Source organism: Notechis scutatus, chromosome 6 (assembly GCF_049901735.1).
Source record: "Notechis scutatus isolate UNSWTSFEM ecotype Mainland chromosome 6, rNotScu1.2, whole genome shotgun sequence".
NCBI lineage: Eukaryota > Metazoa > Chordata > Lepidosauria > Squamata > Elapidae > Notechis > Notechis scutatus.
Window position 1 is genome coordinate 20,568,543 of NC_142014.1, and position 16,511 is coordinate 20,585,053.

Below are 16,511 nucleotides of genomic sequence, written 5' to 3' on the forward strand. Positions count from 1 at the left end.
ACCCCTGCTCTAGAATCATTGGACCACAATTCCCATCATTCCCAAACAACCAAATTAGGGGAGTTTTTGGTCAGCACACCTGGAGGATAGAAGACTGGTGGAATGCTGTCCTAATCAATACAAAGCTAAGGACTGAATCAAACAGCAAGGAGTTCTGATAAGGCTCACAAGTTATGAAGCACATAATACAAACCAGTCTCCCAACCAATCAAAAGCAAAGCATCCAACAAATTCATGGTGTGAGAAAGAGTAAATATGTACGTGGCAACCTGTAAAGTTTTGCTGCTACTTTCATTTAACTGGCTCTCTGAAGGACTTAAGATGACCTCCAACTCTTATTATTCTATTTCTGTTTCTGAACCAGTTGTGCCTCAGTGTTTGGTGAAAAGTGATTCGAGTGTGGTTATTTTCCAGGGTTGTGAGTTGAGTATGTGACTGTAAGGCGAAACTGGCAGCGCATGGAAAATGTCAATCTTTTGTATTTGGTAGAACCTGGAATTCACTTTGTGCATAAACAAGAGCAGGATACATAAAAGTAATCCATCATACGTGGATGTTATTTTGTTTGTCATAAGCTTAGATCATAGGAAAGCCATATTAGTGGCAAAAAAATCAGGAGTCTAATAGATTTCCCAACTGGCAAATTTTATTAAACATCCCTTCATGAGATGCATTCTACACACACACACACACACACACACACACACCCCTCTCACACAAATACAATTAATTTAATTTTGCAATCTGATTCTAGGAATCAGGAATCAGATTGCAAAATTAAATTGTGTTTGTATGATCTCTCTCTCTCTCTCTCTCTCACACACACACACACGCACACACACACACAAACACAATTAATTTAATTTTGCAATCTGATTCTTGATTCCTATGTCCCCCACAACAATTCACTAGTCTGTTGCAGAAAAAGCAACAATGTGGAGACCAACCAGATGTCAAATTGGGAAACTATTTTATAGAGTGGCCATTAAAATGCAACTACTCAGCCCCTTCACATGGCACACAGTAGGGATCAAAACAGTGATTATAATAGGTGGATTTCACCCTGAGAAAGAAAGCGCCAAGCCATTATAGAGCTTTATAGGTGAAAACCAGCATTTTGAACTGTAGCCAAAGTGATTGGAAAGCCAGTACAGGACTCAAAGCATTGGTGTTACATACTCATGGTGATGAATGCCAGCAACCAGGCAGGGGTGCTACATTTTTTGGCTTCTGAATGGTATTCAAGGTTAGCCCATCTAATGATACATAGCAGTAATCCAGTGTGTAATAATAAAGGCATGAATCTCTATTTGTGATGCATTTCCAAGTTCTTTTCCGCAAATAACCAAATTCACAGTAAGTGTATATATACTGTCCCTGCTAATGTCTCTATAGTTTAACATAGCTGCTAAAACAAGGGATTTTTAACAAGAATGTTTTCAGAGTTAACTGTTAAAGTCTCTCAGCAAGCTTATTTAGAATTCAGATTCAACCTCTACCATAAGCTCACTTTGTGCCCTTAAACAGAAACGAGAAAATCCTGGTTTCTGGGAAAACACATAATCTACAAAATTATCTTACATTTTTTTCATATACAGGTCGTTCTCAACTTACAACTATCCATTTATAGTAAGTGTTTAAGTTACAATGGCACTGAAATTTTTTTGACTTTTGAACGTATTTCGCACTTATGACTGCAGCAGCATCACCAATGGTCCTATGATCAAAACTTGGGCGCTTGGCAACTGACATGCATTTATGACAATTGCACTGTGTGATGATTCCCCTGGAGGCTTCCCCAGATACCTCTCCAGATGTTAGCTTGGAGGAGGATAAAGCAGTTCCAGGCATGTCAGGAGGGGAGTTGGTCAATAGCTCCAAGCAGCTGTCTGGGAGGGATTTGGCTGAAGCACAGCTGCAGCAGGACAGCCCTGAGGCTTCAGGTGGGGAAAGCATGCAGCTACAGCCAGTCAGTGATGAGGAAGAGGAACTGCCTTCTGCACCTGATCCAAAAACATGTAGGGCAGAGAAAAGGCAGGAAGAGAGGTCAGCCAGATTACTCGCAAGGAGGCATCCTCACCCCTCTTGATGGGTTGCACCAAAAGCTGGCTATTTAGAACAGTGGACAGGTGGAGCCAATGCTGGAAATGTGTTTGTTTCCTTGCTGTGTGTTCTTGCCTTGAACTTCGGATTGTGTCTCTTCAGCTGTTGCCTTTGCCTTGAGAACTTGCTTTTGCCTACTGGACTGGTCTTTGCCTTGAGAACTAGTGTGATGACCGGAGTGTAACACAAATGTAACAAAATCCAAAACGTAAATAAATGTCCTTTAATGCCTCCAGCTTGGCCCCACTGTTCAATAATTCTCAGTTAGAGATAAAACGTACTCAAAAATCTTCAAAAGAAAGCAATACAGTCAGAACTTAATGAGCAGATGGAGGTGAAATAAAAAACTAAAACTAAACTACAGTGAAGGAATTTCCACAATGGACCAGGATAAGTAATTACTAGCTTCAAGGAGATAACAAGCCAGTCTGTTGGAAGGACGCCAACCAAGATAACTTCAGCCCAAAATAAAACACGCTTTGCTTCTAGCAACGCTGTGTTTTAACCGTCTCTCTTACATACTATTCTCCCCAGCTGCAACCAATGATCATGGCCGCTTCCTCTCTCATAAGCCAAGTTGTTTCCTTCTCCGTTCCTCCCTGCCTGTCCTAGAATGAAGAGGGGATGGGCCTGGTTCTTCCTTTGACTGCCCAGCCGGCCTCTGCCCTTCCCCAGCTTCCTCCACAACCTCTGGAGCCACACCTCCACTCCCTGTTGGCTGTTCCTCCTCTCCCTCAGAGTCTGACTCTAACAAGGGCATGACAACTAGTGCTGGTTTCATTTGAGTAGCTTTGGGACTCATTGGAGCTTAGCTTATGCTAGCACAGGGAATTGCTGGAGAATACCAATTCAGGCTTGGAAGCCTTAATAAAGACTCCTTACACCTGCGGTATATGTGTGTGCATGACACTGTCCCAGGATCATGGGATCACCATTTGTAACCTTCTCAAATGGCTTCTGACAAACAAAGTCAGTGGAGGAAGTCAGATTCACTTAATGACTGCATGATTCACTTAACTGAAGCTATTCCGTTAACTGTGGCAAAAAGGTTGTAAAATGGGGCAAAACTCAGTTAACAACTGCCCTGCTTAATAACAGAAATTTTGTACTCAGTTGAGTCCTTCCAGAAAATGGTTCTTTAATCAGTGGGGCTTTTTTTTCTACTTTGTTGGCAGATAGCTGGTTTTGCTGCCAAAATTTGTCCAATTGCCCTCTGCAATTTTAGTGGTGCTGATTTCTGCTTTCAACTTGCACTTTACAATTTTTCTTTTTGTTTTTTCATCCCTGATGAGTGGATTACAAGTTAATTGCCTGGCTGAGTGTGGTTAAGATTGACGCCCTCTTGGTGGATTACAATTAAGGACTTTTATTGCTTAAAAGGCAAGAGGAAACTTTGATTTACTCAAGAAGCAGCTAGGCAAAACTTCAGCCTTTTGCCTTGGTGAAATAGGGACTTAAATTATTTTAGTTACTCATTGAAAATGTTGTATATAATGTATTAATTTCAAAGAACTCTAGTATTTTTTTCTGTATATATTCCTGCCTCTTGTTCTTTAGAGCAAGAAGGAGTATTTTTTTTTTTAAAAAAAGAAATTCCTTCTCTTTTCTCACTGTGGTAATTGCTATCTAGCTTATTTTAACGTGGTTGTTTGAGAGTTCAATGCTAGGTAGTGGCAGATATTTTCCTCCTAGGGAGCAAAGAAAAAAATATCTACTGAGTACTCCGTGTGGTGTCAGGAATGGCATCCAGCTAGTAAACGCTCAGTTCTATCCAGTCGCCCCAACTCAACCACAAATTAAGGAAGTAGAGAGTTGTAAAAAGGGACTTTATATAATAGAAGAAGAAGTTGTATTGTTTGGAAACACACTGAAATCCTTTTGGCTTTGAGCATTGCTCAGTGACTGTTTATCTTGTGTACTAAATATCTGGCCATATAGACAATGAAGCTTACTGAGAATAAAAAAAAATTGAAATGAGTATTTTTAATATTCTACATTAAGTAAAATTTAAGCGTTATCCAGTGGTGAGATGGGTGGCCAATACACTTAATAAATAAAAAATAAAATAAAAATATCTTACGTAAAATGCCCCCAGAGAAAAAAGAAGGCAAAAAGAGAATCGGAAGACTTTATTGTTCAATTTTTTATGAAGAATTTTGAGCAGAAAATGCTCCTGAATTTACAAACAAATTTACAAATTTACAAAAAAACGGAGATGATTGCATTAATTTGTCAAGAATTAACTAGTAAATTGTTTGATAAATTTGATTCAATGGCTAAAAGCCTAAATGAAAAATTGGATCAAAAGTTGGAAGAATTCGCAACAGAGTCAAACCAACTGAAAATGGACATTAAGAATATTCACATAAGAGCAGAAAAATCACATACGCAAATGGGAGCAATCAATTTATTATTAATGGATTTGAAGGAGAAAGTTTTATTTGAAAATTAAGCACTTGCCAGAAAGTGTGAAAAAATGTATTAACATCAAAGATATAATTATAACATTACAAAATGGATGAAAGATGATAATTTGGGATTTTCCTAGAGAAGTTGATAAAATGTATAGAGTAAGTTCAATATGTGCAATTAGACAGCAACTACCAAGAGATCTTTTGATCCAATTTGTAAGAAAACCTATTAAACAAGTGTTGCAGAAACATTGTGAACAGAGACTCAAGATTATAGGGAATGAGATGTCATGGTTCAGAGAAATTATGATTACAATCCTTGGAAAATCTTGGCAAATCTCTTACAGCAGAAATAACACCGTTTTTCATCGGGATAAACTATGAATTATCTTAACTTTTCAAAACCAACACTTTTGACTAAAGTCTAAAACAGAAAGCACAACATTTTGTGGAGAGATATGGAAATGAAGTGTAACATTTTTCAAAAGATCCAAATTCTGAAGACCAATCTCTGAAAAAACACAGACCTCAGAAGGACAATGGACAAATTGAATACAGGTTCAAGACATACCACCGAGATGGGAAGCACAGTTGGAGCATTGGAAGGTTTTGTTGTTATAAATAGGATTGATTGTAACTTCGACTGTAAATGGGGGAAAATTCCCCACAAAAAAAAGAAAAAAAAACCTTCCGTTATTTGGAAAAAAATTGAATCAAGATATAATATCTTTGCAGAAAAGAGATAGGCAAAAAGTATTTAGACAACAAAACATTGGGTTTGGAATATATTTCTGCCAATCCCCAAAAAGAAGATAAATGTTGTAGTTTTATACATAATTCCTCAATTACAACTACAACTATTACTAGCTGATGGCCAAGGCAGATATGTAATTGTTTAAATTGAACTACAAGGAATAAAATTCATTGCTATTGGTTTATATATCGCACATCAAGAAAAGGCTAAATTTTTTGACATTTACTCTGAACAGTTATTTTCTTTTTCTTACAACATTGGTGCATTCTTGGAAATTGGAATGGGGCAGCATCCCCATAAGTGGACGTATTTGTCCTTATAGGGATAAAAGTAATGCAAGGAAAACTACCCCAAATATTTTTTGAGTTGACAGACTCTCTAGGTATACTTAATATATGGAGGTACAAAAGTGGACTCGCAAAAGACTATACCTTTTTTCCCCAGAAAGACAAATCTTTGACATGATATGGACTACCAAAAATTTGGCTCATAAGATAATTGAAACTGACATTCTTCCAAAATATTTTTCAGATCATAATCCAGTGACAGTGCATTTTAAATTCAGAGTGCAGTCTTTTAAGTGGAGGTTAAATGAATCCATCTTGCAAAGACCACAAATTGTCAAAGAATGCAAAAAATATTTCAAGACTATTTTAATAATATGGGCAAGGGATCCAACTTGACCACAGTTTGGGACGCCTATAAAACTGTGATAAGAGGTTATTTTATACAATATGATACATCGATTAAGAAGGAATCAGCTGGAAAAATCCAAAATGTTTTAGATGAGATTAAAGTGGAGGAAAAAGAATTTCAAAAATCAATTGGAAGACCAAACATATTTAATCAATTAAAATTATTGCAACAACAAATTTCTATGTTAACAGTTTCAGACATGAAAAAGAAATTGAAATATACAAAGCAGATTTTTTTAAAAACATGCAAATAAACCAGGAAGGTGGCTGTACAAATTAAGAAAACAAACTGAAAAGAAAATAACTAAATTTTGTGAAGGAGAATAAGACACACAATGATAATAAAAATATCCAAAGACATTTTGAGATTTAATTTATAGGAGGAACAAGAAGTTTCATTGGAACAAATAGATGACTATGTACAAAATCAAAATTTACCCAAATTATTGGAAGAACAAAAGAAAATTATGAACAGTCCAGTAACAACCTTTGAAATAACAGAAACAATTTAAACAGCTAAGATAGGTAAAGCACCAGGACCAGATGGTTTACTGAGAGGGTTTTATAAAATGTTTGAAGATCAATGTTTATTTTCAATGAAAGATTTAATGAATTCTATTTTACAAGGGAAGTCTATGCTTGATTCATGGAAAGAAGCCCACATGGCTCTGATGCTCAAGGAAGGGCAGGACTTAACTTTTACGATATATTATAGTCTTCTTAATGACTACAAACTTTTTACATCCATCCTAGCTGAAAGACTAAAAAAGTTATACAAAAAGATGTCCATGAAGATCAGTGTGTTTTATTTCCTAAAAGTCAACTAAAGGACAATGTGACAATAATCTAGGATATAATTGAATATTTACAACAATGCAATGACAAATAGGCTATACAATTTTTTAGATGCAGAGAAAGCTTTTGATAATCTGAACTGAGATTTTATGTTTAAAGTAGTTGAGAATATGGACTTTCACAAAGACTGAAATCTATTTATATACTACAGAAGGCGGAGATTATGGTCAATGGAGAATTGATGCAACCATGTGAGATTCAGAAAGGGAAAGACAGGGAAGATCAAAGAAAACTGGAAAACAAAACTGGACTTAAGGTTATAAAAAAAGTAAAATACCTTGGTGTGACACTAATAAAAATTCTATATTGTTTAAAACTAACTATATTAAAATGTGGAATGAGATAAAACTGGATTTTCACAGATGGGGAAAACTAGATTTTTCACTAAGGGGAAGAATTTCTGTTATTAAAATGACTGTTTTATCCAGAATGTTTTTTGGACTCAATTTTACTGATTCTAATAAAAGACCAGTCTTTTAAACAATGGCAGAAGGATATTTCCAAATTTGACTTCTTCTCAAGATGGCTGCTGCCTGGTAAAGGCTTCTTCTTTCCCTTACTGACAATCTGCTGATTTCACTGCCAAAGCTGACTTGGTCTACCTTAAAAGGCTGACATTTTCTTTTCTCACTGTTTTGGATAGCACTGGTATTGATGGAAAAGTATAGTGCAATTCTTCTGGTCCTGATGTCACCAGAGCATTGATTCGCCTAATAGATTGTCTTGAAATCAAAAGAGGAAATGCTTTAGTTTCTCTATGAAAATGAACAGATTAATCAAGAGGATCCCTATTTTACGGAGGTTTCATGAAAAAAATATCCAGACATATTCTTCCTGAGAGAAATGCATACAACTCGATCAGTTTGCTATTGTGTTCAATGAATCTGAAGACTAGGCATGTCTCCACTCATATCAATAATTGGAAGCTGTTCTCTGAAGGTTCTTGGATTTGGTTCTATCCTGACTTTACATAGATTTCAATCAAAATATTGTCGATTCACACTGTATGTATTGTTCAATAATCTGGTGTGAAAGTCAGTTGTGCATTACATAAGTAGAGTCAACTTGTTATGGGACCATAACTCCTGGATCACTGGTCACCTGATCCCTTATCATTCTCTCAGTGGCCTTTTCCCTGCCAATTTGGCTGGAATTAACCACCAGTGCAATAAATCAGGGGGTTGCCAACCTTTTGGACCTCAAGGACCACCAAACTCATAGTTTTAAATCCCGCGGACCACTAATATGAATTTTGACTGATGGTGGCTTGCTGACGTTGTTGGGAAAGTCGGTCCCACATTCCAGAGCTGCAGTAGTCACAGGACTGGCCCTTTGGTCATCTCGGAGTAGCTGCTCCTCCCCCCGCATGCACCGGCCTGCCATGGACTGGAGGAGCTACTCCGGGATGACCAAAGGGCCAGTCCTGTGACTATTGCAGCTTGGGAATATGGGACTGACATTCCCACCATCAGCAAGCCACCCCAGGGCGATTTCCGTCCCCCGCAGTTGGTCTTACTTTCCAGTTTCAGCTTGCGTGGTTCTACTCAAGGTAAGGTTTGCACTCGGCAGAAGGTGGGGGCCAGTGGGTGGGCGGGCCATATGGGCGGAGCAGCATTGTGTCCCTGCCCAGCCTGGATTGCTTTGGGGGGTGCTTTGGGGGGGACATTTCTCTGTGGACCACCAAAATTTTCTCACGAACCACCAGTGGTCCCTGGCCCACTGGTTAGCGACCACTGCAATAAATGATTTACCCTGATAGTACCATTCAGCACCATTTGCATGTAGAACTAGAAGTAGAGTTAGGCAGTAATTTCAATATTTCAGTATAGAGCCATGGTGGTGCAGTGGTTAGAATGCAGTACTGCAGGGCTAACTCACTGCTCACTCCAAGAGTTCAATTCTAAGCAGCTCAAGGTTGACTCAGCCTTCCATCCTTCTGAGGTCGCTAAAATGAGGACTCAGATTGTTGGGGACAATAAGCTAGCTCTGTAAACCACTTAGAGAGGGCCGTAAAAGCACTGTGAAGTGGTATATAAGTGTAAGTGCTATTGCTATTTTCCATTGGTGGAAGAGGGCTTTGCAAAGCATTCTAACAGGCATTATTTGTAGATATGTATTTCTATCATTCATTAATATTCTTATGCTCAGAATTCACTTAGGTTCACATGAAATTAAAAAGATGTACATATGTTCATTTGAAGTCATGCAGATTGGAATAACAATTGTTTCTTTATCATACTTGAGTACTGGATTTCTCCAGACAGTATTTGCATTTGATCTTTGCTTGGCATTAGAATGGTATTTTGTTATTCTGCCACATTTGCTACATTATTAATCTGGGTATGTTTAACTATCAACTTTACCTACCACCCAGGAGTCTTGAGAGAATAAAGTTGGAAGCTCTTCAAGGAGGATGACATGCAGATGATGAGCAATAAAATATTGTATTTGGTCAACAATTGCAAAAAATCCTGGGAAGTTTTTTTGGGAACAAATAACTTACAGAGGTTAAAGTTTTCCTCAAGTGTGCTTAGCTTCTTAAAGTAACTTCATGGATATATTTACGAATTCCTATGGCAACACTTGTTTCAGAACATTTCTTAATTTCTCAGCCTATAGCCTAGGATTTTCTAGTGATCTCCCAGTTATAAAGAAACCCAACCCTTCTTAGTTTTTAGTTAAGCTCATCTAGATATTTCCAGCTGGCTAGGATAATTGAAAATGCTGACACTCTGTTACTGATTTTTTTAAAAAGATTTTATGAATTTGTCAGAAGGCAGTAATCTTTAGTCTAACAGGAAACAACAGCTCTGCTGTGAATCATGAGGCTAAGAATAAAAAAGCAGCGAATCTATGTATCTGTGATAATACTAGAAAATGGACAATATTTTTTTTCTTTGCCTCTGTGTATTATTTATCTTTTAAAGCACAATGCTATTTGAAAGAAATTACTGTCTTTTCTGTTAGGAGTAGTTTCTAAGTACTCCTAAATCTATGTCAGAGTGCTGTGAAAAGTTCAAAATTTTACTGGTTTACCTATACAAAAGTAGTTCTGTTCTTCCTGCCAATTTTTGCCTGCTGTTTTATTACCAAAAACATTTTGATTACAACATCTAGCAGGATGGAAGAAAGTAAGACTACTTTTATGGCTAATTTAACCATTCTCCTAGTTTTATGGACATGGAAGAGAACCTGGCATCTTCAATTCTTGGCATCTTTCTTCCCTGATCAAATTGTGTTAAATTCCCTGCCCATTCTTGGGGTTTCCCATGCCAACAACAGCAGATATTGAAGTCAGCTTTGACGCCAAGAAGTAGAGAAGAATAATGTATTTCTCCTCCAAAACTCAGGGATTCATAATAAAACAATTATGATAAGCAGATCATATTTAGCAAGGATTATAAGCTGTCAACCAATGAATGCACACATGAAAGGACAAAATAATTTATCTTTCCCAAGGTCTAAAAAAACCTAGTCCTTTGCACAGCGAGAGAGGGAGGGAGAGAGAGAGAGGGAGGGAGGCAGGGAGAGAGAGAACATAAATCTCTCTCCCCACTTCATCACACCTAGTACCAATCATCTGAGCTGTGGTTTATTCCTCTGAAAAACATTATTATATGAATGATATTTCTGTTGCCTTGGTATTCACAAACATATGCCTGTTATATTTTGTACATATTTAGATATTCAATCAAGAGCAAAAAATACTAGCTACTAGTCCCCCCCTTCCCCCCTTAAGACTCTTCCTTCTTGGTATACAATTTAACCAGGGGTGGGCTTCAAAAATGTTAGCAAAGGGTTCTCTGACCGGTTTCTGGGCGGCCTCCTGCACCACAGCAGGCGGGGGGCGTTTTTGCCCTTCCCGGGCTCCGGAGGCTTTCCTCGAGCCTCTAGGAGTGTGAAAATGGTGTCCCCGTGCTCCGGAGGCTCTCTGGAAGCTGGAAACAGGCCCATTTGCGGCCTTCCTGAACTTTCGGGAGGCCCTTTTTTCGCCCTCCCTGAGCCTCCGCACTCTCCCTGCACTTACCTGCATCCAAAACGGGCCGCGTGGGGGGGATTCCTGGGAGGGGCGGGGTGAGGCGGGCGGGGGATTTGGGGGGTTTTCCGAACTGTACAGAATCTTAGCTAGAGGCTCTCCCGAATCCCTATGAACCTCCAGGAGCCCACCCCTGAATTTAGCAGAGAAACCAATTCTGTGTCTAATTCAACCATTGCATTCCATTTTCAAAACAGACTTTTAAAAATGTTATTATCAGGAGCAAGAAATCTATGGATTGTAGGATTATTCTTGCCTAACCCATTAAACAAAAGTTAAGGTAACTATATTTTATCCCCACCTTCTTTTTGGTTTATAAAAAAAAAAACAAGTCTCCATAAAACCACCAATAGGAAAACAATGAAGTTGAGATTCCCCTTCCCAAAATTTCACATATAAAGTTCAAGTGCAATTCAAAATCCAAGTATCATTTATACTACATACTTTTTCTATCAATAATTCTTCTTTGCAGGTAGTTTCTTCAAAAAAGATGAACAGGTTTCTTCTTCATGTGGAAGATAAACAAGGTTCCTTCTCTAAAACGAACACTTCTCTATGATACACGGAAAATAAAGTTGTGCAGCCAAAATATGGATCATCAATTGGATGGTCTCTGAAATTCCAAGTTACTTTTCTTTGAGGTGAAAAAAAAAATCCCATCAAATATTGGAGGTTATAAAACATTATAGTTATTCTTCAATATACAATTTAAGATAAAGATGGGCAGGAAATCTTAAAATCAGCAAAAATGTTTCTACAGTCAAACCCAATATAATATTTGACAGGAATGCAAAAGAACCAAAAATAAAAAAAAAACTCCTGAAAAAGCACTAGAAGCTATTTGTATGGTCGTAGAAACCTGGAAACTTTTGATCGCAATAGCTTTATAAACGATCTTGGAAACATCTCCTTTGATTCTTGTGCTGTGTACTTGAAATAGTTTTGAGGATGTGCCAGTACATCAAAAAGGGCTTTAATCAATTTCTTGTCCTGTGGAAGACAGAGGAAGCAAAAGCACATCATTTTGCAATGGCTCTCCTGCCCTCCCATTTGGTCCTCCTACCCTGCTTTCCTCACTGGCTAAGACAGGGGTGTCAAACTCAATTTCATTGAGGGCCGCATCAGGGTTGTGTTTGACCTCGGGAGGGCCGGGGTGGGCGTGGCCAGGGTGGATGTGGCCAGCTCGACATCATTTGTGTCGGGGGTGCTTGTGGTGGCCCGAGCGTTCTGCCAGCAAAAACGGGCTCCCAAGCTCTGTTTTTGGCCGTGACGGCTTCCTACAACCCTCTGCCAGAGAAAACGGAGCTTGGGAGGGCCACAGGTGGTCCTCATGAGCTCCATTTTCACTTGCAGAGGCACCAGGGGCCGGTCCTTTGCTGTTTCTAGGGCAGCCCCACAAACCAGATCTAAGCATCCCATGGGCTGGATCTGGCCCCTGGGCCTTGAGTTTGACACCCCTTAGAATGGAGTTCCTGTTTTCAGTCTCCCAATTTTAAGAAGCACTCTGCAAATGTCTTAAATAAAAGCTACTAGGAAAGATTAGGTAGGAAAAGCTTACTTTTAAAATTTCTTGGTGATTTTCTGAAGCATATAAACGTCCATCACGAACAATGTCCTCTATTAACTGCTGATAGTCCTCTGAAAAGTGAATGGCAAAAGGACCAAATCAATTATATTCTTTTTCTGACAACAATGTCCAGGCGTATTAGCCACATGTTTTGAAGTGATCCAGAATTTAAACACTTTTTGTTTATTTAAATGTATTTTATTTATTTATTAAATTTATATGCTGCCTATCTCCCTCTCCTTAACTTGACATCAAAGTGCAGTCCGGTGGCCTTGTAGGACAACATCCCAGGAATTACAAGATATGTAGATAGAAGATCTTAGAAAAGAAACTGATAGAAATCCCTTTTTGTTTCTGATCTCAAGGAATCTTGGGATGTTTCTCAAAGATGTTTCCTGTAGGGCTCGCTCTCTATGAATTATTTTTATACAATCTTTTTTTTTTTTTTTTTTAAACAAGTTTTATTAATTTTTAAAACACACAAATTATCATTATTCATTACATGTTTAAACCTTTTTCATTGTAAATTTAACAAGTCAGATAAATTATGATTCTGTTTTAAACCATTTCCATACAACATACCAACACCTCTTATTCAATTTCTCTTTACTTCTCTTTACTCTTATTCAATATCATTATTATTATTTCATCTGTTTCTTTCTGACTTAGTTACCATTATTCTCATTCTATATTTCTACAAGTTTTTACTAATTCTCCCCCAAAAAGACATATACACACAACACACAAAACATAAAAAAAATCTTTTGGAAAGTAACTTGGACCCAGGTGTCTCTCTCTTCATGGACTTCAATTATATTCATGCTCATCTTACATATCATTACTTATTTTATTTACCATTCTAAGCCTTCTATATTAACTTCTCCACATATTTCACACTTCTTAATTCTATCTTAATTAATCATCTTAGTTTGAATCATTATATTTATATCTTTTGTCCATTTTTATCATCCCTTTGTCTCATTCCTTATAAAAAAAAAGAAAATAAGTTTCTCCTGAAATCATTAATCAGAGTATGATGCCTTTCTATCTCCCCTAAGTTAATCAAATTAATCTTTAAAATAATATCTAATACCCAATCCGATTTTGCTTGGTACATTCTATCTAACTAATACATCCAACATAATTAAGTACATAATTAGACAATAAATCCAAATATTAAAAAAAGATACTATAATAAAAATTTTATAATAACATCAATACCATAATCTTATTAAACTCTTTAATTAAAACAATATTCTAAACCTCCCCTATTATTAAGTTTTAAAGCCAATCATTTTTAAACATTTTAACATTTTAATCTCTTATCAACTCTTAAACCATTACAATACTACCATCTCATCTTATGTACCTTGCAAAATCTTTTTAAAAAAAATAAATTATACTTTATCCATTATCCATAAAAATTTCTTTTTTTCATTTAATTTCAAAACATTGTAGCTTTTCTCCACCTTTTCCCTTTCTTTCTTCTCCCAACAAACCTTTCTACCCCCATTCTTCTAGCCTCTGCCTTACCGGCTTCCCTTCTCTGTCGTATTCCTTTTCCTTTTGTTTCCTATCATCATATTGGTTTTGCACCTTATTTTTCCCTTTCTTAAATGTTTTTTTAGATCTTAAGTCCTTAAGTCCTTTAGTTTTCTTCTTTTCTCTTCTTTCTTTTCTTTCTCTCTTCCTTCTTTCTGGATCAAATTCTGTGATTCATTAAAAATGGCTCCTTCCTTTCTTTCTTGTTCCTCTGCTGTCTTCATCTGTTGTAATGTTTGTTGATAATTAGTAAGCGCCATTTCTAAAAAAAGGAAAGCTTCTTCCACACCATCTTTACCATTTTTTTTGCTTGTTCATATTCTTTTCTTAGTTCCTCAACAGAAAGAGCCATTATAAATCTTTTCTTTTCTTTTCCCCTTCTTTCTTCTTACAACAACCAGAATATTCAAAAGAAAATAAAAAAATAAAACAGTCCCAAAGTTATCAGTCAGTCCAAACCAAGGCAGAGTTCTCACTTTCTCCTTCTGGGGTAATATCAATCCAAGGGAAAGAAAGTCCAAATCTGTTTAAAATCTTATTACAATATATTCTAGTCTTCAAATCCTTAAGGCATCTGCTCCAACAAAGTCTTAGCATACAAATATTTTCTTTTAATCCTCTCTCTTCCCACTCATCGCTTAAAACCAATTTTCACCTAAAAGAAATAGGTTTCTTAATATCCAGTTATTTATTCCGTAGGAAAAGAGGAAAGCTATCCTTTCAGCACCTTCAAACAGCCGCTTTTTTTCCTCTTCTGGCAGGTATTATTCAGAAAGTCATACTTTTCAGGAATTTTATTAAATATGTCTTAGAGTCCTAGGAGCCAAGAAAAACTTTCTCCTCTCAAGCACTTTCTCCACTTCCTCCTGCGCATTCTTACCCGGCTGCCAGCTTCTTTGTGGCGGCCATTACGGACCGCCGCTGCACAGTCCTGGGAAAAGGGGTTCTGCCGGCCAGGGAGGGGTCTGCAACACCCCCAAACCCTTCTCCGGATCCCCCTACCTTCAGCTGCCCCTGCAGGGCAGCCTAGCTCCGCACCCGTCTGGGTCGGAGCCCCAACGGCTAGCGCGGCAGGGATCACGCCCGCAAATCCCTGCCGCTCGGCTTCGACAAACGGAAGCCTCTATACAATCTTTTTTAATCCAGCTAAGTTTCATGCCTAAGGGGGCCTCGAGTTCACAGTGTCCTGGTTTCTAGAACAGAGCCTTTGCACAAGTTTTGACCAGCTTGAGGTAAAGTTCCTTCATTACTCACAAAAGCTAACAAAAACTAACAAAAATAACTCCCCTCTCACTGCTACCCCAAAAGGGCAAATATAGATATCTCTATTCTTATTTCAGACAAACATACAACAAAAAACTAGACCAATTGTATAACTGATGCTCAAAGAAAATGATAGGTTATTTTCTCTTTGGATTATTATGTGTTTTTTTTCTGTGAGAATGTAAAGATGGCAGAGAATAGAGGGAGAAATGGTGGATGGACAGACAGACACTGTCCAAGATTCTGTACAAAATCAAATTTATAGATTAAATTTGTTTGACAAAAAAACCTTTTTCCATTTTTTTGTTAATACAGCTAGTGCTATATTTATTGAAGTTTAACCCAGCTGAGATTGCCATCAATTGGGATTTGCAAATCAGCTTTAAATGTTGATTGCAAATTGATATAAAATTAATATTCCACTTAAACAAATTCTGTTGATGCTGTATTGTGAAGAAGACAAAGACGAAGGGAGAATTCCAAAGACCTTTCGAATCTTGGAGCATGTTGGAGAGGAAAGGAACATTTTATATTTCTCCTCAATGCATAAAACAAATGAGTATGACTGCATTTAATTAAAAAAAAAAACATGAGTTAGTACAACGGCACCTCCTTTCTAGGTAGAAATATGATAGTTCTCTCTTGAGTTTTAAGCATGGTTAAACATTTCATACAACAAATGGCTTGTAAAGCTATGTGATCATCCTTCATCAGTAAAACAAGGAAAAGGGAGCCAAATACTTTCTGCGTCCTTTCTGGGTATTTAAGTAAAATAATTTGTAAATAGTAACTATATATCCCTATATGGAGAATCATTACTGATTCTAAAAATACTGAAGGAAAAGGAAGAGGCCAGGAAATTTTATATCCCTTCTTCTCTAGTAACATAATTTATTTCAGGTTATTTGTGCTTTACCATCATATGTCACATAGGGCACTTGAAATCCTTTGCCACTGTTTCCTTCATTTGATTTGAACTGAATCCACAATTTCCGTGACCGGGAGGTGAAGGCTATGGGTCTCTCATAGGTTTGGCAGGTTTCATAGGTAGTAATTGATGTAGGTGAAGCTTAAAAATAAAAAAATAAACATACGGATTTTTGTAAAAATAAATTTTAATTTGCAAGACATGTGAAGTGCTACATTTTGCATTCTCTCTAGTCTAAGATTAGCAAGACATACATGACGGGGGTGGGCTTCAAAAATGTCAGCAACCGGTTCTCTGCCCAGTTTCTTGGTGGGCATGGCCTAGTCGGCCTCTTGCACCATGAAGGGGGACCATTTT

The 16,511-nt window shown here is 37.4% G+C and overlaps 1 protein-coding gene across 3 annotated transcripts in view; it reads right to left on the minus strand.

The window, feature by feature from the left end:
- Positions 1-10,394: 10,394 nt before the first annotated feature.
- Positions 10,395-16,511, minus strand: part of SCUBE1 (signal peptide, CUB domain and EGF like domain containing 1) — a 186,715-nt gene continuing 180,598 nt past the window's right edge. For all 3 annotated transcript variants that reach the window (XM_087969451.1, XM_087969453.1, XM_087969452.1), the window contains 3 exons: positions 16,143-16,295; positions 12,413-12,492; positions 10,395-11,844 (listed from right to left, as the gene is read on the minus strand). In XM_087969451.1, the coding sequence (XP_087825577.1) occupies positions 11,692-11,844; positions 12,413-12,492; positions 16,143-16,295 (386 nt within the window). In that variant the 3' untranslated portion in view covers positions 10,395-11,691. The remainder of the gene's footprint in view (positions 11,845-12,412; positions 12,493-16,142; positions 16,296-16,511) is intronic.